This window comes from Squalius cephalus, assembly GCF_949319135.1.
Source record: "Squalius cephalus genome assembly, chromosome: 4".
Classification (NCBI taxonomy): domain Eukaryota; kingdom Metazoa; phylum Chordata; class Actinopteri; order Cypriniformes; family Leuciscidae; genus Squalius; species Squalius cephalus.
This window is the reverse complement of record NC_137125.1, coordinates 40,881,712-40,906,287: the sequence shown is the minus strand read 5'-3', so window position 1 is coordinate 40,906,287 and position 24,576 is coordinate 40,881,712. Positions and strand designations below refer to the sequence as shown.

General features: G+C 38.4%; 1 protein-coding gene and 1 long non-coding RNA gene across 4 annotated transcripts in view; one reads left to right on the top strand and one right to left on the bottom strand.

Moving 5' to 3' along the window:
- Positions 1-24,576, top strand: part of LOC307157526 — a 32,192-nt gene that overhangs the window by 2,062 nt on the left and 5,554 nt on the right. The window contains exon 2 of one of the 2 annotated variants that reach the window (XR_013821024.1): positions 5,648-5,714. The exons of the other annotated variant lie outside the window; for it this stretch is intronic. This is a non-coding gene — a long non-coding RNA (uncharacterized lncRNA). The remainder of the gene's footprint in view (positions 1-5,647; positions 5,715-24,576) is intronic. 2 annotated transcript variants of the gene reach the window in all.
- Positions 8,944-24,576, bottom strand: part of snd1 (staphylococcal nuclease and tudor domain containing 1) — a 164,349-nt gene continuing 148,716 nt past the window's right edge. For both annotated transcript variants that reach the window (XM_079869438.1, XM_079869439.1), the window contains exons 19-24: positions 23,434-23,557; positions 21,388-21,457; positions 20,080-20,193; positions 18,118-18,321; positions 12,437-12,481; positions 8,944-9,840 (exon numbers count right to left, since the gene is read on the bottom strand). In XM_079869438.1, coding sequence (XP_079725564.1) covers positions 9,775-9,840; positions 12,437-12,481; positions 18,118-18,321; positions 20,080-20,193; positions 21,388-21,457; positions 23,434-23,557 — 623 coding nt within the window. In that variant the 3' untranslated portion in view covers positions 8,944-9,774. The remainder of the gene's footprint in view (positions 9,841-12,436; positions 12,482-18,117; positions 18,322-20,079; positions 20,194-21,387; positions 21,458-23,433; positions 23,558-24,576) is intronic.

The following is a 24,576-nucleotide window of genomic DNA, read 5'->3' as shown; positions in this document are numbered from 1 at the left end:
GGAACCCATCTGTTTAAACAATGCACAATTACCAGCATTTTTAACAGCTAAATTCGTTAAAGTGATTAGTCCTGTGTTTACCATAAGCAACACTCTGTACACAAGATAACAGGCTCATCTGCATATGCTAATTAGGGCAATTAGATATGCTCCACAGTGTAATTTCTATTCAGCCAACCTACAGGCAGTTTTAGGAGATTATCAGAAATAATGAAATAAATCAATCAATCACGTAAAGGCTAATATATGCGCAACAAATGGCAAGGGGCATCCCGAGCGACAGATTTAATGTCACAAACAGCAGAAATAAACCTGGTCTACAACAACGGTCATCTCCTCTTTTAAGTGATTACTAGCTTCCTGATTACATGAATGCGATAATGATGGACTGAGGAAAAAAAAGAAAGAAAAAAAAGGTACAATTCCCTATAATTTCTCTGACCTCCCAGTGTTCACTGGAGTGGTTTGACAAATATTATTGGTGTTAAATGTAATATTATGTGTGTAATATCTTATGACAAAATGTTTATGGCTATTTAAAAATGAATTCAAATGAATTATTGTTTAAAAATCTTTTAAATGAATGATTCAATGACTTCACTTTTCATTGCTGGATCAGCGTTTTTGAACAAATCTCTTGAATTGAATGATTCAATGAATCACTCATATGGGCTGCGTCTGAAATCACATACTCTCTAGAGTAGATACTTAATTTGAATAAGTAATTACTTCACGACAGCTAAAAAAGTATGTTCTAAATAGTATGAATGTGTGTAGTATGAATGTAATCCGGGTACTACATTCGCTATGTTGTCACTGTCATGTGACCCACCAGCGTCAGTTACGTCATTTCACTGCCATTCATAAATCCTAGTGGCCTCATGGGATAGTAAAGTGTACATCGTATGCACATCTTGTCGGAAGTAGGTCATCCGGGTACTTTTTGCCTACTCTTTTATGAGTACTGTGAATTCAGACATACTACAGTTTTGTCACATACTGTATTTCGCCTACTACTGTATATAGTAGAGGGGTATGCGATTTTGGATGCAGCCACAGACCTCACTTGTTTCATTACTTGATGAATCAGTGTTTTTGAACAAATCTCTTGAACGAATGATTCAATGACTCCCTCATGAAGACTTCACTTGTTTCATTACTGGATGAATCAGTTTAAGAACAAATCTCTTGAGTAAATGATTCAATAACAAATACATTTTTTAACAGTCACTTGTCACCACCTACTGGTGTAATGATGTAATGATACAATCTTGTCAAAGGTTTAATAGACCTAACCGAATCATTGTCATTTAGGAATAAGATCGCTTGGGTGTTTGAATCGAGATCGCAATCTTTTAACAATTAATCGTGCAGCACATATCAATTCAATTTAAAATAAATGTTTTCTATTTGAATATATTTTACAATATAATTTATTCCTGGGATGGCAAACCAGCCATTACTTTGCTCTCTCCTACATGCATGAGGTTAGGAGAAGATAGACAGAAATACAGTTTTTTGGATGATTTGATGGGCAAAGTGGGCAAAGATGAAAGTGCATTTTTTCCCGCAGTGTTTTTTTGTAGGGTGCATGATACAAAGAGTAGGCTAAACCAAGGCTCCATTGATTCTTTTCTCCCTCCATCCCTCAAGTTATTAATCAGGGCCTGCAGTCAGAAGACGTGTGGATAAACACAGAAGTGGATCAGTTTAATTTGATGCTCTGATGCGTTATCAGCGAGTAGCAGCAGATATTAAACTGGAAAGCGCCATCACTCGCATAAATACAGAAAAGGAAAAGTCTCCCTGATCAGTGTGTGTTTAGATCAATGTTTTCCTACAGTTTTTGTATTTTGTGCCCACACAGCCCCATCAATAGGCTCAAAAACACTTTCATCAGCACCAAACCATGCTGCTCATGACTTATATTATTCAGTTATGAATTAATTTTAGTTTTAAACTTTAAATGAAAAACTGTCAAAGAAACTTGTTGTGCTTTTTCAATAGGTTAAACAAACTTCCAAGTACCCTGGAATCTAGTAAACCTGGTATGTAAAACCCTAACTGGAAATCACTGGTTTAGCGAGAGAGAGAGGCAGGAGTTGCGTTCCAAATGACACACTATACGCGATGCACGTATACACTATGTACTCAACCCGTGTAGTGTATGAATTTTATACGTTTTTTTGTGCTTCTGAGTCTGATGTCTGATGCCCCTCCCCCTCCACGACAGTTGAGTGCATGAAGTGTCCATCATTCCACACTTCGTTCTTTCTGTTAAGTGCATCATCAAAGTGCACTTTTTCTTTATAGAATTTTCAGTGTGAACACACTACTCGTACTATTTATAACTACAAAACGGGATAGTATGTGAATCGTGACGCAAATAGGGACATTGTCTTGTACTCTGAGAATCTTGGGCTGTCAGGTGTGGTTAAGAGCCGGCCGAAAGGGCGTGGCAGCTGAGACCGCCAGTACAAGAAGGATAATTATAGAATCACCTGATGTTTCCGTAGCAACAGAAAACAGCATGTGCATCCCGCTGCGCTGCGTTGCTACAGAGACACCCTCCTCTCCTGTTAGCACAACTGTGAACACTTAATCTGATCATTTTAGAGAGGTGCCATGTCACCTCCGACACTTGTTTTCCTGATATTCATGACAGAAACTAACGATTAAAGAAACGAGACAATGCTATTATACCAGGCCTGATAACTTGGTTTCCTTCCTCTCATGACAGAGCGAGATTAGAGTTCTATCTAACAAGTCCTCTGAGATAGAGGCTCTCTCAGTGTTAGTAAACACAAAACATGGGGATGGGGAAAATGGCTGACTTAAAGGTTTAGTTCTCCCAAAAATAAAAATTCTGTCAGTAATTACTATTTTCTTCTGTGTGGGCCTCTGAGTGAGTTCACGTAGTGTAACAGCGCAGCGCTTCTGGGTTGTACGTCAGAACGTGGGCTCACTATTGGCCGACGCTGGTCATGTATGTGATGCTGGCCAATAGTGAGCCTACGTTCTGACGTACAACCCAGAAGCGTTGCGCTGTTACACTACGTGAACTCACTCAGAGGCCCACACAGAAGAAAATGAATAGTTGAATAAAGTCTTCATGTTTGTTTGAATTTTTGCACACAAAATATATTCTGGTCGCTTGCTAAACTTAATGTTTAGCCACTGTAGTCACTTGGACTATTTTAACAATGTCTTTACTAACTTTTCTGGGCTGGTAGATGAAATTACATATAAGCCTATGAAGAAGTGAGCCAGCTCTCAGATTTCATCAAAAATGTCTTACGGGGTTGGAACAACATGAGGGTGAGTAATTACTGACAGAATTTTCATATTTGGGTGAACTAACCCTTTAAACACAATGGGTCTCGCTGTCTATATGACTATAAAGTTTAAAGAAATGTTTTAAATGGAAATATTTTGTAACATTATATAGTACCTGTCTGATCAATATAACACATCCTTGATGAATTAAAAACATTCTTAATTCTTAAAAAAAAACTACTGCTCCCAAACTTTTGAACGCTAGTGCACATTAATTCAATACCCTTGAAATATTTATCCCACCTCCAGAGTCATCTGATTGGTCCATTATTTAAAGCTGACGTAGATCAAATTTTTGGTATTTTTAACATCAAATCGCATAAACGTACATTTGGTACTCGTGTACACAGACTAAAGGCCCAGGACGATAACTATGACAATTTCTAAAAATCATTCAAAATATAAAGGAATACCAGTGTCCACACCACAACTATAACAGCAGAGTCAGACAGCCAATTTGAATCCATCCTGCTTTAAAGAGCTCGAGCATTTAAAGCAACAGACAACAAAACTGCAGTGCACGCTTAGAATAAACAGAACATTATCGTCCGTTGGTGCGAATGCTAATATAGTTATCAGTTATATTTGGTTATCGTTCTTGGTGTGAACGGGCCTTAACAATAGTAATAAAAAATGTATGTATGGTGGGTTACACTTTATTTTAAGGTGTCCTTGTACTGAGCAATATTAATTAACAACACATACTTACCATAGGGCTAGGTGAGAATAGGGTTTAATTTAGGGTTAATTGCATGTAATTATGCATAAATTACTGTTATTACTATACATGTAACGTGCAACAAGGGCACTGTAAAATAAAGTATTTTATTTTGTTTTAGTATGTCTGGAATTTGCTTCAAACTGTAATTTATGTAGATGCATATAGCTTTCATCAAGAGAATATAAGTGAATCTCACTGACACTCAAAAGACAAACACTCTTTGTCATTTATCTCTGTGGAGCTCTGCTAATGAGAATCCAAAATTATTCAATTGATTCAAGACCACAGTAATTATATTCACATATGATGGGGATATATGCCCTTGATCATTTCATAAGTTTATCCAGGATCTTTTTTTCATCATCTGGCTGCCACGGTGATCTAATAGAATGATGAGTGAGAAGAAACAGTTATTCTGGACTCCTCATGCTATCCAATCTGCCTCGCAGTGTGAGGCACATGGCTGCCGGAGGTAGAAATCCTCTCACACAGCCTCCATTAGAGGTGCCCTCTACCCTACAAGACCACAGTATTTTCCCTCTTTCACTCTTGGCTCTCACACAGACCTCTCCTGAGCATCTGGAGGTCACCGAGACGCATGCAGAAGACACGTAAGCCTCTGAGAGGGGAAGCCGGCTCATAAGAGCTACTTGCACTGCCCCGAGAGACTGAGTCAGGGATCAGAGTTTGCTGCTACTGAGAATTCAATAATTTAATATTATTAGTTGCAGTCTGATTTCACAAGATGGGATGGAATTAATCGAATCTAAACCATTTTATTATAATGTCAGCCGTAAAAAAATCTGTAACACCATTCAGACCTTCCAATGTAGAAAAAAAAAATACATTGAGATTCTGACCGCACCTCAAGTTCATGGTTGTACATCCATTTCTTGAATTTATGCTGTTTTTCTGCTCTTTTGGCTGATGTCAAAAAAGAAATGAATGCAGCTGAGCAACTGAGCAGATCTGCCAGAAAACAATTTGCTGGAAGAAAACAAATACTGACCTCTGGTTTTTAGCTAGTTTTTAAATATTGAGTAAAAATATCTCCACTGGATTTCATTTGAAACATTAGAACATTTTAAAAGTACTGAGCAAAAGAAGTGACTATATCAATGCAGTCCGCACAGTGCCTATGTACTGTCTATTGTCAAGAGAAGCGTTTTTCATGTTATATAAGTGCACAGTGTGACAGACAAGCTTTGTCGGATGCTTAGAAACTAACCCAATGTTCATTTAAAGAAAATTTTCATCTTTTACTCACAATCTGTAACGTTCCAAAGCTGTATTACTTTCTGTAGAGCACAAAAGGAGGATTTTGAAGTACTATGCTGGTCACTCTTCAATGCAGCTGCAACAAAAACTGAAGATTTCAAACTTCAAAAAAGAACCACAAAAGTAGTCTGTACTTGTGCACGATATCCCAACTCTACTGAAGCCACACAAGCTTTCACTGAGAAATTCAAGTCACTTCACTGATTAAATGATGAGACTTTTGAATAAACTTATGAATAAACACAGCTATATACTTCCTGTTGAGATTGACTATTGACATATGCGTCATCTTTTGTTCCATCTCACATCCAGTGTCCACATCATAGAGAACACATGAATGAGAGGGAGAAGAGAGAAAACAAGAGATGCAAGCAGGTGAGTGTCACACAACCACATAGATGGACCAAAGCACTCTGACTGTGCAACAGTCATGTGCAACACACATTAATACATCTATATCTAATATATCTATATGTAGTTTTAGGACACTGTATGTATTCCAGGTGTACTGTGGCACACTTAAACACTCATATAGTTGATATTCCATGATGGAAGAGGTTAAAACAGCAGCGGGGTGTTCATTCTCCTACTGAGGACTGACAGGCATGAGGATGAAAGGAGAAATATGGAAGGACAGGGGCGAAAAATCTGCTACTGCTAAAACATTCTGCACATCTTAAAGTAAAATTAACAATATAAAACACCAAACATTAAACACCTGCCTGGAAAACAAAAACAAGAGTAGAAATCGTAACGATTGGGACAAAACTTTCAGCTCTCCTAAATCATCCTAATTTATACACTAAACAATACATTTTTTTATTTTTATTTTTCTGTCTTTTAAAGGTGCAGTATGCCTGATCATAACCACCTTTTTCCAGTGATATTCCATTTTGTAATGTCTCTCTCAGCCATCTCTCTTTCAACAGTCTTTCTTCAAATCTCCCTCTTGCTCAGCTCACTCTTCCATCATGAGTGAACACCCCCCCTGACTGCTGACTGGCTACAAGTTTGTTGTGGTGTTCGATCCGATCCACATTCAACAGCGTTTTTCAAAAATCGCTTACTGCACCTTTAATAATTGTATAGTGAAGCGGAGACATGAAATTAATGAAAAGAAAAAGAGCACTGGGACACAATGTGTTCGCCACAACACTTCCTGCTGCGTTACGACTTAACCTACTTAATGTTAATCTGAGCAATTACACCTCGTCTTCTGTTAAAAGCACCACATTCTGCAGAATGTCTAGCGACATTTCTCAATTCGAGTGAATATATATACAGGTTTGAGTTCTTAAATTATTTAACATAAAAGGTTTAGGGAGGTCAAAGAACTGAGCTAATCAAGCTGAACATTACTAGATTCACTGAGGACAGGACATTTAAAATGGAGATAAGGTCTGTATTCATTTGACAAGAAAAGGACATGATGTCCTTCTGTTAAAGGCTAAAAAATATGTGTATATGAATGTAAAGTTAGATCTCATTAACCTGAAAAAAAAGAGAGAAGTGATTTCCAGTGTTTTGACTTAATGAAGGGACATGATAAACCTGAAGCAGCACATCAGTGCAGCAATGAGGCAGAAATCTGGGCTGAATCTCTGTTCTGAAAGTCATAAACTAACATTAGAGAGCTACATTATACCATGATCTAATATAAAAACTCTTTCTCACAGAGCTAATAAATAGCCTGAGTTGCACAGGGCAAAACCATGGTGCTCATGGTTCATTAGGGCAGTGGAGAACAGATGCGATGATGTTTTCAGCAGAGATGAGGGCCATTCAGCTAAAGCCTCAAACACAGGCTAGTTCTCAAGTGAGTCTCAACTCACTACTACAGTTTCAGCTAGAGACCCAATGCTCACCGCTGTCATACTGAGTGGAAGTTCCACTGTTCTGAAACCAATTGTGGTTAAAACAAGTTGTCTGCATTATTTTGGGTGTGTTCACACTTATAGTTCAGTTCGCTCGTTTCGTTTGGTCCGGAGTCTCCGGACCTAAAAACCAAACATTTAGTCCTGGTTCGCTTAGCGTTCACATTAGCATTTTTAACACTGAACCTAAAGGCGTAGGGATACGTTCACAACCTGATCAGTGGGCTTTATGACGCATTGCCTATTTTGAGACGGAACTTGCCGAACTTCCAAAACAATGCTGTGTACTGGGATAAATGCGCTCATTGTATGTACGTAGCCTACATATGATGGTTTTCGACCAGCTGAGAACTCGTGGAGATTTGGTTTCAAAGCTAAATGTAAAAGCACCATTTATTCAAGTTTGTCAATTAACTGTTTTGTTGTGTTTTTCATTAAGAATAATAATGAACCCACCATTTAAGCAATTGCTGCTCCCAAATTGGCAATTTGAAAGTGAAAGTAAAATGTGCACAGCCGCACATGCATTCATAACGGTGCGTGTCCACTGGCGCAGAGCAGAGTGAGCGTTTTCAGGTCATTCCTATGGAAGCTTAATTTCTATAGGAATTTATTGAAAAATGCTCGCTCTGCTCCACACTGTTATGAATGCCTGTGCGCCCGTGCACATTTTACTTTCGCTTCCAAATTAGCGAGGTGCAAAAGAGGGAACCCCCCCCCCCCCAGCGGTGATACCAGTGTTGTCACATGTCGATTAACCAGCGGGAAAATTTCCTCACCGTCACATCCCTATCCATCACACGCAAACGATCTGCTACGAAGAGACACGGTTCTGATGCCTGTACTGAACTGTAATGGGCAACATCGCGACTATGATGAGAAAAAACAGGTTTGCGTGAGCATTCTTTTCTTTTTTAGAGTCTCATCTTCCCGTTTTTGGTAGTTTACATGTCTTTGGTCCATGTTGTTTTCATGTTTCATTCATTTCACACTTTGCAAATGCACAAATGTAATTTAAAATACGTGGTTTCTGCACTGTGATACATGACTACTGTTCAAAAGTTTGGGGTCAGTAAGTTTTTAAACAAGACATTCATAATGTTACAAAATATTTCTATTTCAAATTCATCGTTCTTTTTAATTTTCTATTAAAAAATCCTGCAAAAAAAATCATATCTTTGTAAATATTTGTTTCCACAAATATTAAGCAGAACAACTGTTTTCAATATTGATAGTAATACTGAAAATTGCCATCACAGGAATAAAATATATTAAAAGAGACCAGTTCTTTTTTTATTGCAATAATATTTCACAATATTACTGTTTTCACTGTAATTTTGATCAAATAGCCTAAAAGACTTTCCAAAGCTGACCCCCACCTTATGAACAATAGTGTATGTAGGTATAAGGTGACACATTTTTACTTAAAATTGTAATTAACAATTAACTTTGATACTTACAAAGTTCATTAACAACTTTGTGTTGTAAATTTGACTTAAAATAGTATTTCGTCTATAGTAATTGTGAAAATTAATATCAAATCAGTGAAATTACCAGAAACAATTTTTCTCAGTTTAAGCATTGTTGTTGTTACGGTGTTTTGCCATTGTAACATAGTTTGGTGTCATTTAGAGGCACATTTAAAAACACTATAGTTACTATACCATGTTGTAAATAGTCAAAGAAAGGAACTCACCATCACCACATCCCTTCAAAACAAGTCAGACAACAAGACACTTTGCTAATTTTTATTCATCAGATTTAAATACAATGACAGGGTCTACCTCAGAAAGAAACAAATTCATACACTGTTTCCGTATGGCGGCAAGAGCAGGAAAAGAAGAAACGATGACCGTTGAGTAAACCTCACAGGGAAGAAGCCCAGAGACGCTTGTAAAGGTGCTGGCAGCGGTTCTTTTGCCACAGAGAAAGAGAAAACACACGTCCTACACAAACGCCCAGAAATGTCACTGAACACTCAGATCACATCAGAGAGAGACAAAAATACGTTCAGTCAGTTCACTTGGTTAGTTTTGATCTACCTTCAAAATATCCATATATCCCAAATATAGAATCTCATGATTGAGGCGGCATTTTCTCAGCAAGCTTTTGAGTTCATGGTTGCTCTGTGCATCCCCCTCATTTCTTTAAAAATCTTGCCCCAAAATATAGAAATCTGATTGGGCAGATCAGGTTTGCTATGATGGGGTTTGACAGCTGGTGATTGGCTAAAAATGTACATGAACAAGATGTTTGGCTATCATGTCAAAATTAAGAGATTAAGGTAAATAAATTGGTCCTACTTAAAGTAGCTACAGGTAGCTTTATCTGTAGCCTACTTGCTTTAAAAAAAAAGTAAAGAAAATGATAAGAAACAAAGTCCTTGGGCAGAAGAGAGGATATGCACAGAGTAAAAAAAAACGAACTAAACAAAATAAAAAAAACGGACAGAGGCAAATGTTCAACGTTAGAAAAAAGAGCATTCTAATGTTTTGAGTTTTTTTCATGATTTTTGTGTTCTCTGCAAATGCATCCTGTCTTCCACAAGGTCTTTGGGACAATGACTTAGCGGCGGTACCCGAACTCATCTGCGTCGTCATCACGGAAATCTCCATAACGCCAAATGTTGAGCTGCAAATAAAAGGCAAAATTGTAAAAAACAAAAAAAAAATTCATGAAAGTTAAACCACATCTTTAACTGTACATGTCATTGTGGACTTTAAACACTCAGTACTTAAATCTCATAATTGCATGTGTAATTTAATTCAGATTTCAACTGGCGTCACTAAAGTTAGGTTGTGACAAAATAGTTTCCAACTGCAATTGTGCATATACGAGAATTTTAGAGACCGCATATTGAAAGGAAAGCATAAGAAAAACAAACCCTCAAATCAGCAGATCTTTGCTGTTTTTGAACGGGCTTCTTCTGCACCAGTGGACACGTAGGGTAAAGGAATTGTGTTAAAAAAAAATAGTTGAAAGGGAAAATAAACTTTTGAAACCCACCCTAAATCCTAAATAACTTCAATGAAACATTAATAAGCAGCAAAATGAGGCTTTAAGTCATTTGACAGCACTGATCCACCATCATTAAGTCCTGATAAGCATTTGTGCTCATGTATCTGTGAGACTGAGGCACAGATGGCCAGCATGTAGACAGGATCATTAAAACATGAGCTGGTCTGTAACATCACACCTCAGTAATAACGAGGCGAACGGTCGTTTACGGTCCTCTTTAACTCCAGTCCCTTCACATCCAGTCACGCGTGAAGGCTTTACATCCAACAAATTTCAGTGCAGCCCTTCTATTTCACGTCGGTTTTGAAACATAACCCAGTGAAATGTTTCGTTTACGTGATGGTGGATGGTTTCGGCTTCAGAGATTCTTAGTGACGACGGGAAATCATTTTGTATGTCGTGCAGGCTTTTATCTTTTTTCTCCATTTCTGTGGTCAATGTGTGTGTGGCTGTTAACTCGGAGAGAATCACAGCTAATTAATGCCTATGATAATTAGCGCCGTCGTTAGCAGGGACATCATCATCAAGCTCTTGGGTTGGTATGGTTCTCTCTTCAGCTTGAGTCTTGTTAAACAAGGCCGTCGGCCTGTCATATGGAGCGATGTTTGAACCAAAAGACTGTGTTTGATGTGAACCATGTTTATAGGTTACAGGTAACAAATACATGCCATTCATTTAAAATCCTTAACGTGTTAAATTAATTGAATGCAAACTGAAGCACGTGAAATTACGTCTTTAGCATAACGTCACACAATTAGATGATCTTTTAGAAGTAGGGAGTTTATCACACAGAGCATCTACAATGCCACAACACCTGTAACCCTGGTAGGTGGAAATTTCTATTCTTCTAACCAGATTTCGCTTCTCTGTTTGCGATCAGATCATTTTCTAAACTCTTGGAAAGTAGTTTTTAGTCTAGTGATCCAGTAAATGACTTCATTCAAACAATCAGTTCAAAACATTGCTTATATAAAGAGAATAGACTACAGCAGTGGTCTCCAACATGGTGCCCGGGGGCACCTGGTAACCCGCATGGAGTCTGAGTCGCCCGCCAAGCACGTTCTATAAATAGCCTGAATTGAAATCTTTCATTTTCTTAAAAAAAAAAAAAAGAAAAAGAAAACTTATTTTTTACAAAACTTATTTTTTGATATTTACATAAAATGAGAAAAACTAATGGTAACATTTCATATAACATTAAAACATAATAAAATCATTCAATAATTGTAAGTATTTAGAATCTGCGCGTATCGAGTCAACGTACGTTGACATACGTTAGTGCTAAACAAAAAACAAAAACCCTTTTATGCTATTATTCTGTGAGTTGAGGCGGTCGCGGGAAGACGGCTTAAATAAGATAAATTTAACTATTAAAAAAGAAAAAAGATTAATTATGGATGATGATGCAGGTCATGCAAAAAAGAAAAAGACTTATTATTTTAACGAGGAGTGGGAGGCAGAATTCCTCTTCACTAACGTTAAAGATAAAGCTGTATGCCTCATCTGTGGAGCTAGCATTGCGGTTGCCAAGAGACACAATGCGGAGAGACATTTCACCACAACCCACGAGACCTTCAATGTCCGTTATCCACCAGGTACATCACTTAGAAAATAAAAAGTTAGTGAGATGAAAGCAACATTTAGATCTATCTATCGATCTATCTATCTATGTGTCATATTCTGTGATTGTTTCTGAAGAGCACGAGCCCTGTGTGAGAAATCTCCATCACAACTTGACTTGTCCAAAATGTAAACAAGCTCTTTGCTGTTGCAACGTACACATACTACTGTATATACACTGTGAATTCTGAAAAGTTTTCTGTAATGTTTTTTTTTTTTTAAATGGTGAGCATAACTTTATGAATTATGGATTCATATAATTTGGTATTTTGTTGTTCTGTCACTAAGTGTCCATTTTTTTGGAAAGCACCTAAATTTACCTTTAAAAAAAGCTTGCAGAAAATACAGTTTTGTGAGAATCACCTGGTTTACTTTGCTGGATATAGCAAATGATGACAAAATTAACCTATTAAACAAGATAAATAGTGTATGCTTAATTTTACGAGAAGGGTGCAATTACTAGTGATTTTTTTTTTAACCTACTGAGCCCTAATATATCTTAATATATTTATATAATATATATATAAAATGCCGTGATTAACCAATCAGAATCAAGCATTTCAGAGCAATGTAATAAAGATGATCTTACCCTGGCACTCTTGGCAGATTCCTGGCCATTCAGATATTCAGTCACCTATGACAAAAAAGAGAGGTGCATTTAGACAGAGCAGGGCCTAATGTTGTCCTAACTCCTTTAACATATCATTGAACATCTTAAACATTAGATAGATGACACGCATTACGTTATGGAGGACAGAGATTGTTTTCCAAGATTGATGCTGTGCTGAATCTACATCAGTCAATCACAGTAAGTGCATCTTGTTTAGATGATGTTTTAACAGGCCCTCATCTTGTTGAGCTGTTCTCTGATCATAAGGGTAGCAATCAGTGCCGTGTTCTTGTAGAGTATGTATTCAATAATGAGTGAAATGAGTGTGGGTGGTTATAGCCAACTAGACGGCCTGTGTCTCAAGCTCTTTCTTATCCTGCGGCCCACAAAGAGCTGCATCACATACACAGGCCTGCACAACACTAAACATATTGACCATTTCTGCCATAGCAAGGATTGAGTCACTGATTGTCCTCGTTTCCAGTAACATTACAAAGCTGGAAAGGTAGTACCAGGTATGGATGAGATCACAGCAGAGGATTTAATGCACAAAGATGGCAGACGTTAAAAAGTGTAATGTGTGCTGTTTTAGTGGTGTGTTTGTGTGCAGGGGCTGTTATTATTTAGAGGGGGTTAGTTGGCTGGCTGAAGAGCAGGTGATTCTTCAGTGCTTTAGGACACACGTGAAGAGACTGCGAGGTACATCTGGACAGCAGAGAAAAGTGCAGCTAACGCAGCCTCCATCCATCAAGCGTTCGACGCCCCATGACATGTAACACAGCACCTCACGTGCCACACTCACACACCACCATCAGCAGTTTTACTCAGCAAAGGGGCCAAGACTCTTGTGCTGCTTCAAAGATGCCAACATTAGAGCTGTGCTGATACGATCATATAGGACAATTCATCAACATTTCAAGATTACAGATGCACGGATATTAGAGTGCACTGATAAGAGTTGAGCATTAATCAAGATATCCAATTATCAGCTTCCAATTATTAGTATTATCTTAATGCATATTGTATTTTGTGGTAGGAGGGGTGTACAATATGATTGATTGCGTACACATGATTTTGTGTGTATTTGAACATTAAATAAGCTACGAAAAGAGAACGTGATCATTAAAGATCAATCATGTCTGCACTTTTTCCTCATACATGCATGCTTTGTTGCTCTAATGCGGCTTATACCATCCTAAATCATCATCATAACAACAGAGTCAACTAAAAATACACACATTTTCCATTTGTTTGAGTTACTTTTGTTAATCCTCACTTTTATGGGTTCAGGTGGTTGCATTACCAGTCTGCAGACTGAGTCTCTCGGCATGAAATGATGGGACAGTGATCATATTTGTGGTGTTCTTCGAAACACTATAATACCCCAGTAATACAGGCAGCCTGAAAATCAAAGCGTTCATAGACACAGCCGCACAGCATTCGAAGAGAACAGTTTGGACTTTGATCATTCACTGCAGAGATTAAACAACAGAAAGACACTGGAGCTGAAATGGCTTCTCTGTCCCAGATCAAGCCTGTGTTCAATCCACAGGGCACAGGAATGAAATGGGGTTTTTAGGCAGCGATGCGTGTCATTCAGCATGTGTCCCGGCCCGTTTGTGTGGATGAGTGTGTATTTGATACTAGAGGAGCAGAAAATTCCCCATTCTAAGCGCAGCTAACTTTTACTGGTTAATGGGTAATAGAGCTGTCAGGAGCAAGGCATGATGGGATATGACTGGACATGGGGTGGCCAATAAGTGCGTGATTGCAAACCAACTTTAGTTGAGGTGAAATAATCTTTTGTTTTTAGCCGTTTTAGTTTGTGTTCCGTCACGAGTGCTACATTTTTTATGATGGTGTATCAAGTTAAAAATAATCCAACTTAAAAGACATCCCTGCACTCCATCTAACCGTTTTAGAATGCAAGAAAGATTTGATTATCATCAAATCTTAAGAAATATGTCCGACTGGATTCCTTAAGACCAATTAGTTGAGAACATTAAAGAAATGTTAAAAGAATAAAACAGGAGAGGAACAGAAATGTAAACCACTATTTTAAACCCCATATAACTTTCCATAAACTGCTAAAAAGCTCTCACAGGATAATTTCATCACAGAACAACCGTAATAAAAATATTACACCTCCCTTGGGCTTTATCATCTGGACTGTACAACTCAATAATCACTGACAGAGAGAGAGAGTGATTAACCATACTCTGAATTTGTCCTCTGTATTTAACCCATCCAAGTTAGCAGAGATCATAACATCTCCAGAAGGTCATTATATGCCAACAACAGCAAGACCTTCAAACTCTTTCTGAAATCACAAGTCTAGAGTTGAGCCAATACTGAACGCTTTAGGAGAATCTCACAGAACAAATCTCCAATAACACTGTATTCTATGACTGTAACCCTAATTAGTATGTGAGCTTGTAATTAGCTTGTAAAACTAATGAACATTAAAAGGCACCAGTGTCAGTGATGGCATGCTACAGTAAGCTTACGCTTATCGCTGGTGTAGCATAAAATGCATAGCACCTCTGTTTCAAACCATATGAGCTGCTTTGCACGCATTTGTTTTACATGCAGAACGTGTAGCTTGAATGAAGTAACTTGTTGGCTTGATGTAAATTCGCCTCTTACTTTCAATCGCATGCCCTCTGATAGCATACAGACATCTGGAAGAAAACCAGAGAAGGAGAGACAGCCTGACACACAAATAAGAAAGAGCAGTGTTTGACAAACACAGGGAGGGAAATGACACATCGATTTCAGCTATCGATCCTGAGAACTGATGAAGCTCATTCACACTTATCGGAAGGCCTGTGTTATCCGTGCGCAGGTGCAGAGTAAGAAAACCGGGGGGCCTTATCTGACACTCTCCTACTCTCTCTCCCTGTCACACAAACGTTCCCATATCTGACTCCTACTTTCACGTTAAAGATTTTCTTTCCCTCTCTCGTTTGCCTTGTACAGAGATTCAAGGACTTGTTCCACACTAGACCGTAGTGAATATGTCGGACTGACTGACATATGGACTCTGGTTTGGAGACTTCAGCAAAGTAAAGATTTGCTGATAGCAGGAAGTCAGGTGTCAAGCAGATACCCTTCAGAAGCAGAGAGGACATAGGGAGAAATGATCACAGAGCACTGTGTTTAAAAAGGAATAGAATATCAAAAGAAAGACGAGGGGGATGGGGAGTCACGGGCGGGAAGGCACTGTGTATTATGAAGGCAGTGTAAATAATCGCTGTATATTAACAGCGTTTTAAATCACAGCTCATTTAACGAAGGAATGAAAGGTTTGATTCACTGCTTTGTCTTTAATTCTGAAGATTATGATTTATCACACCGCTTTCACCGACATGCAAATACATGGAAATTTCCAAACTACATCCCTCCAGCACACAGTGTGCTGCACTGGAGGCCAAACCAGCAGCAGAAAAAAAGATGGGGAAGGAGAGAGAGAAGGACAGAGAAAGAGAGTGTGCGTGAGTGGGAGAGATAATGAATGAGAAACTGAATGAAGGAGAGAGTGAGATGAGAGAATTTTTATGAAAAAGCCAAGGGTGAAAGCTAAAGTACAGAAGACAAGTGGCATGGCGCCACCACACTATACTAAAGTGCCAGTGCTGTCCTAAAAAATGACCATCTGGCATACAGGATGTGCCCACTATGTGCATTCAACTGCTAATGGACTGTAATAACAGTGTTATAAGATGGTTATTACACATTAATAAAACGTCATGTCTATTTTAACACCAAGAAAAAGTGGAGATGCTTTTGTTTAAAAAAAAAAAAAAACGTAACTTTTCCAATCTTGAGATGACAAAACACTTCACTAAAGGGTAGGTGTGTAATTTCCGAGCCACTAACGTCATAGAACGGAATGGCAAAAATAATGATCTGTTTTCTGAACACTATCTGCCATTGGTCTGTCAGACAGATCTACCCATTAACTCGTCACTGGTTGTGCCAATATTGCCGTGTTACGCTGGTCAGGATGCTTTACACTTTTCAGGAGAAAATCAACCTAGAAATGTCTTATAGCTGGCTAGGATAAGCGAAAGCATTTACTTTACCCACTTCACCTTGGCACATCTTAATAAAACTACTGGTTATTTATGCATTTCTTCTGACATACTGTATTGTTGAACTAAAGCATGCGTGTACAGTAGTTGAGGTACAGTACACATGCCTGAGCACTAGTGTTTCATAACTGTGAGTGTGTGAAACGGTAGCAGAAGTGTCTGCCACTGAAGTCAGACAGCTCAGCTCTATACGAGCACCTCAAACAACCTGGTAGTACAATAAAAAAAATAAAGCGCGAGGGAGTGAGAGGAGGGGACGAGTGAACCAGAACAGCAGTGTTCCTATGGGAACAGGGAAACGGTGGAACTAAGCAAATGGAGGGTGTTTGTGACAACAAACCCCTACTCAAGACTCAAGTTCATAAGCAGACTGCTAAGAACAAACCTGTATGGTTTGATTCAAGAGCAATAACAAAAATAACATCAGGGTGGCACAAGGTTAAAGGATAAATACAGATGATCAAAGAACGGGTTCAAATGTCTCTAAATTCAATCGGAAGGAGAAGAGTTTTTAAGCTATTAAGTCTTACCTCCAAGGGATATCAGACAAACAGCTACTGAATGAAATTTGAAAAGTTAAAGTGCTGCACGATTAATTAGCTAAAATCAAAATTGCGATATGGCTTAGTGTGATTAGCAAATCACAAAGGCTGCGATTTAAATAAATGAACACGGTATACTATTAGTATTGTAATTTTACAGTTGTACTAACTTATTATTATCAGGTTTTGTTTGACAGTGAATTACTACACAGGTAATGTTTCTTATTTTTAGTCAGTAACAATATTATTATGATAATTGTTATTTTATAGTCATATTGATAAAAAACAAACAAACCTGGAGCTAAAAAACAACTAAAACACATTTTAAATTGCAATTACAAATAGCCAAAAATAGTTTGTTTTCCCCCAGATTTTTTATAGCAACATTTCAAATTTTAATGTTTTTAGTTAATAATAATAATAATAATAATAATAGTTTTTTATTATTATATTATAGCCATAATATTATATATAATTATATATAATTACATAATTTGGTCTGCTTTTAAAATCAAACAAAACAAAACAAAACAAAACAAAAAAGCATTAAGCAAATCATTGTAATTAAAAAAATCCGATTTGAATTTTCATGCAGCTCTAGAATAAAATCAAATCGCTGACAGTAAAAACAGTGTTGAAATAAAAAAATCTAAATGCTCCAACTATTGAATTAAGTCGTCTAAGTTCCTGTGTGAGCAGCGGTGTGTTTGTATATACTGACACAGTCACAAATTGATGCAATAAGTTTTAAAAATGCTCAAGAAATGGCTCATGTATTACATAAGAGAAAGGAAGTGAGAGCGAGACTGAAAAGGGAGGATAACAAGGGGAGAACGAATGGTCAGTGCTTTATAATAATACAAAATGGCTGCCGTCAGAGGCCCTGCTGTGAAACAGCGAGGTGCATTTCAGGGCACATAGATTATGCTATAACCCAGACCGAGCTAATGCTGCCTCCGCCTCAAACTACTTGACCAGTGGCTTCACGCATACTATTTGGGTTTTAGTATTTAGATCTACTTACCATTTTCTGGAGGTGCTTCTCTTTCCGTACGTCCACCATGACTAGGCCTTCTTTCACTAGACCCAGACCCACGTCATCTTTAGAGTCAGCAAACTGCAGCGTGACGTGCGGGCAGACGAGTCCACCGTACTCCACATTCAGCAGACACTGTATGTTATGAATGTCCCTGACCAGACTGTCCACAGCGTCGGTCCGTGCGTCTTCCTGTGGGTGGGGTCAATAGAAGAGCATGTCAAATATCAATGTATCCCATACCTGCTTTCATTTCTACAAACTGCCCTCAGCACACACACACTTACAATTACACACACTACTACACAAGCTATTGATAGACACTTTAAGGTCCTCCTCAAGTGTGCTCCGAGCTAATCAGACTCCATCGTTCAAACTCGCCAGCTCCAGAGATGCTCATTCATCACACTTACACACAAAAACACACAAGCACTGTGATAATGATAAATGTAGATTTGCAAAAAAAAAGGATCAAAATACCTCCACACCAACACAATGTTTCGCAAATGTTCAACGCATGAGGTGAGATACAGATCTGATCTTTCTCGCTCATTCACACACACACACACACGCACAGTTTGCTTATGTGAGCCAACCCAGTCTCCATGGCAACCTCAGAGCATGTTCCCCTTGGGGGGAGTTATGGTGGGGGTACGAGATACAGAGGCCATCCAGAACGAGAGAAAAAGACAGAGATAGAGAGAGAACAATGCGCCTACCTCAAAGATCACAAAACAACAGCAGTATTAACAGGGCAGGTGGCATGATGCCACACCTACACACACAAACACACGCCTACACACACAAACAGACCTGCTGGAAAGCGTTCTCTCGTATGCATTTCGTCACACAATTTAATGACACGTAACTAAAATAAAGGCTTAATTTGGGATATTACCACTCTAGGGTATTGCTTGCTACAAAGAACACACTGAATGCAACCTACTTTAAAAGTGCTAATATGTTTCATCAAAGTCCCAAAGACTGTTCAGTCGACAAGCATATTTGCAACGCCTTCGGGCAGCTATTTCGGGCATTCAAGACCAAGTCCTATCTATTTGAATGGGGAATCCTGAAATCTGAAACTGCTCGCCGAACTCACAATTAAGTAACATTTTAAATCAGCAACAAAATCTGACATGAACTGTCCAATAAAATGTTCTTCCTTATGCTCAAAAAGTGTTAAAAAAAGCTTATTTTTCAGGCTAGACCAGCCGATGCGCACGTGCAGTCTCAAGCGCGAGTCTCAGGTTTTTATGGGAACAGGAGCTGCAGTGACGCAATGACTTTACCAATCAGTGACTGGCTTTTTTGCTTAGAAGGCGGGACATATTCCGCCATACTGCACGTTGCAGTTCAATCCCATTTATTATTATCCCATTCTCCCATTTATAAGTAATATTTATTACTTTGGCTACATTTTTTACAGTACATGACCTCATTACATGCATATTTAATTCAGCAAGTATTGAGGAACTTATTTTGATTCATTTTATTTAATATTTAATTATGAATAAATTATATAAATATTCATATATTTGTATAAATGTGTATATGGTGTGCAATCCCTCAGTTTACTCCCTATATTTATATACATATAACATTTATTGATATATTAATTTATTAACCAGCTTTAAAAATACATAGCAGTGTACTACTGGTTTATTTAGCATTGTGAAATATAATACCTTACACACAGTCTAGCGACATATGGCTATTCCATGCAGAAAATTTGCATACTTTGCAGAAAAGGTCAGTTGTACGGTAGTACGCCATTCCAAACATCCAAAACAGCTAAACTAGCGTGATGTGACTCATAAATTCCTGTCTTTTATAACCCGGATGCGACTCTAGCTTGTGCGTGCATGCTCTACGTGGGCCTGTTTGAAGGCCACGGTGTATGATCAATCACACTGGAGTGCGTATAGACATTTTTGTGCGATAACTTACGTCCTGTGGGACCTGAATGTAGGCAAATGCGTACTCTGTAGCCTGTGGAGGAAGTGTACGCGTGCTGAAGGCTGGAGGAAGCGCTGCAAGACGTGTGGAGGATAATATTTCTCTCTGAAACGACAAGAGAGAGAGACTGTCACATTGTTGTGTTATAAAACAGACTTCATACCTCTTTCATACACCAACTGCCTGTACCAAGGTCCTCATTAAATGGAGGAGGTGTGAGTACAGCACAGCAGATAAAAGCAAAGTCAAGGATAACGCTCCACTCCTCCACATGCCACTCTCAAAGCCAGCAACACAATATGAGAGAGACACACTCTCTCTCTACTGGGTCGCAGTTGAGCGCTGTGGTCATGTGTCTTCAGTACAGAACATGTGAACGCAGCAGGCTAAAGAGGCTGCTTAGCACAAAGGCTCATTTTAGCTTTGAGAATAAGAGAGAGAGACTAAAAAAAGGACAAACAGACAGAAGACAGATGAAAGTACAAAGCAAAAAGACTGGCTTGTTCTGTATGGGGGGTTATACAGCAATATTTAAGAGGATGAGCAGCAGAAACACATACATCATGAACAAGGTGGACCTAGAAGTATTTGAACACAGAATTTAAGATCTGATACTTTCTCTATGTTTTGTTACTACATTGTCAGATTGTTATATGAAATCTAAATCATAACAAAAAGGCATTTATTAAGCCATAGTCATTTGATGGGGCATTAAAAGATCCGTCCTTTAAGATCAGAGTGATTGAGCAGAGGTGGATAACCAATGATATCAGATTCAGCACAATGCTCTTGCACCGAGGGTTAAGATATACAGAACAGAGCAAGTGTGCAAAGATAAAAGAAAGGTAAGACCGTCTGTGAAAAGAGAGGTAGACCGTCTGAAAAGAGAAGAAAAAGGAAGGCACAGGGAATATAGAGATGAGAGAGAAGGCCTGTTGTGTGGGAAATGTTTATCACATGACCACCTGCATCTTTTCTCTTGTGCTGGCCTGGAGCTTTCTGCCCTGGGCAAAAAAAAACAGCATAGCATGCTGGGTACTGCATTCTTAAAGCCCCTTTTAAACATACGAACACCATTTCCTTGCAAAAACACATTTATTCTGCATGTTAGCCAATGCAGCTGTGATGTTATGGAGAGGAATTGTTTTCCACACGCGTGACATTTGACCGATGGATTCAGTGCTGGCTTTTGAAAGCACATGCAGCATTTTAAACAATTCAACATTCATCTGTTAGCACCTTTTTTCTCCACTCAGGGGATCAGATTATGCATCAACCTTCATGCAAGCTGATACTCACGTTTCCATAGTCGATGTAGAACACGTGAACCTTTGCTGGATTTTCAACTCTCTCAATGCGTGCTCTGTACCTACAGAAAGAAAGAGAGAGAGAGAGATAGAGAAAGGGTCAATTTCACTCACTGATCAGAGGAGAAGCACTGGACAACTTGATGTGGAACTTCTAAACAGAAAATGTTTGCCACCAAATGGTACTTTGGTACCCATGTTTCCACTGACTTGCTGGATCCAAACTGCTTTTTCTTCAAGGAAACAACTGAAAGGGGCAACACTGCATGGCACCAATTTACCAGCACTTTGTTGATGTAAAAGGGAACTGAAAACACCCCACTTTAGAAAGAGCAAAATACTAGTTTTGTGTCCCTAACTGTATAGTACAGGCAGATCTTTTATGGGTCAGAGGAGAGAATTGATCTTGTATTCATAACCTCATGCTCTGAAAGTGCAAGAAGCCTCTCATATTCATAAAGAGCAGTTCAAAGCTCTGCGTGACACCTCAAACAAAAGAGAAGTCAAAGAAGAGGTTCCATTCTCATATAATCAAACTGAGACACTCCGATCCACTCGAGACCCCCTGCCCACTCCAAACCATCTACTTATGCTAAATCGCCTCAATCATCCTAAAACCACCGCCTGATCTGGGGACCCATGCTAAAAAGAAAAAAACTAAAAAAAGTCTTTCTGCTGGCTGCAGACTGATTTGTCTCCTCTCTCCCTGCGCATCACAGACTTATAAAGAGAAAGTGTCTGTTAGCAACAAACATAACTTGCTAAGAAAAAAAAAAAAAAGAAAAAAAATTGGGGAATCCACATCTCTGAGGCACTAAACAGAAAAGAAATTGTAGGAATATTTTTGGGTGGAGTTCAAATGAGATTTTAAAAGAGCAAGACGACATCAACAAAAACACCAGCAGATGCTTGAATAATGGGTCGACCCCACTGAGGATGCAGTCTGTTCACAGTCTACAAGAGGACAATAGAAGCTTCCAGACTCTCTAATGGAAAAATAACTCAGCAGTCCAAGGTCCTGCAATCTAGGGCAGATTATACTCAAACAACAGATGGTTAACTATAAAATGATTTCAACAATGAATATGAGGTTAAAGCGATCCCTGCGAATATAGTTTGCTGAGAAATCATGCCTTTCTGCTTTTAATCTTTATTCACCAAAGTTATCTTCCTTGAAACTAAGGATGCACAGTTACTGATGCATCTAATTTTATCCCAATATTAGAGATTTTTTCCTTTAATTTGTTTATTATTTTGTAAATGCAATATGACATTTTATATAATAATTATGCGCATAATCCAATGCATGCTTGGTTAATCATTAAAATTACCAAAGAAAGTAGTAAAACTGCCAAATATAATCTTTAGCAAATCTCAAAACAAATCTTTCTATCAAACTTTCACAGTACATTGTTACTGTGATGCCTAAATTCACACTAAAAATTACTATTTAAATGACTAAATGAAGAGTTCAGATGCAAAAGCCTCTAAGTGTACCATCTGAAATTTTCTTCTAGAATGATCATTTTTATGAAGCTTGTATATTTAAGTTCAGTAATTTCACTTAAATGGCAATGAAAATGACCTATTAATTGCCATTTAAGTGAAATTACTGAACTTAAACAAACGAGCTTGATAAAAATGATCATTCTAGAAGAAAATTTCAGATGGCACTTAGAGGTTTTTGCATCTGAACTCTTCAAATATTTTAGATATATTTAATATTGCCCATTTATTGGTTATCAGCCATAACAAAATTAATTTTCATCCATAAAAAAAACAATGCACAACAATTTTATTATAAGTACATTCCTACTTGAAACATCGAATGACCTGCACACACTTGCCACATTAGCAAGATGAAAGATATCTTTACCTCTCAAAACCTGACAAGAACATCCTGCACAGCAGCTCTGACAAATATTTTATTACATTTACTTATTAAAAGAAATTAATAAATGAAGAGGTCTTTGGTTTAAACCAGGAAACTCAGCTTTTATAGCAGACACCATTAGGAGACTTTTTTTTTGGCTCTCACCATTCTCCGTCAGCAAACTTTGCGATGCAGAAATCCCCTCTGCGAGGGGCAAAGGATCCTTCCACCGGAGGCTGGGCGGCAATCTCTCCTCGCATGCTCTCCATCAGGTTCTCCAGCTTAGTTCCTGCAGACATGAGGATGACAAAAAGGTGAACATCTCTGTGCAAACCATCACACTTCTCAGGAAAGTCGGGCTCCACGTTCAAAGACCAAGAATCATCCCGAAGTGATTGTATGATTTATAACATAACGGGCCGATTTGATGAGGAATTGACCCATTATCCTGCGTGTGACCGGCCTCTGCTTACATCGTTTCTCCAACAATGAAGCCCTGATAGCCCTGGAGAGAAAGAGCATATTATCCTTGTTTAGCCAAATGGCAAATACTAAATTACATTCACTTGTTGACAACCAACATCCATTGAGTTTTTGCTGGGCCTGGGGTCTGTTGCAAATACAGAAATAATATTGGATTAAGACCCACAAATCCTCACCGCTCTAGCGCACTAGAGCCCGCTTAAGGGGGGACGTGTGACCCAAGCATGCTCTCAAATCAACCACAGGCCAGTAAGGTTAATATCAAAATGGCTTGAAAGGCCTTTTTAATGAGAACATCCACTACAAATATTTACTTTTTCTTTTTACAGCCAGACTCTTGCAGCTGTTCATTCATTTCTCTCAACAACAGAGCAATCAGTATAATCGCTGAGGTGTGGGGTTTGCTGGGGTACGGATACGTGACAAAATGGCCCCACAGTCAGGCATGAATAATGTCGTGAGAGCGCAAAGCGAAGAGATGAAAAAAAAAAAAGAAAAAAAAAAAGAGCGAAAGCTGTAATGTGCGACAAACACCAAACATCCCTCCAGGAAAGCTGTTAAAATAAGCCAACTAATGGGCCTGTCTTGAGTTGCTAATTTTCACCCCCCTCCTCTGACGTCACTGGGGTTATTATGAAAAAGGTTTGCTAACATCAGATTATTTGCATGTATTAAATGAAAAGACGAGGATAACGAGGGGAGGGAGGGCGTTTAAAACATGTACTGTAAATCTACATTCAAGCAGCCTTAAGCCTGTATGCAGCTAATTAGCATGATGCCAACTCAAACAGAGCAACGCTAGCGTGTGAACGTATGTTTGTGTAT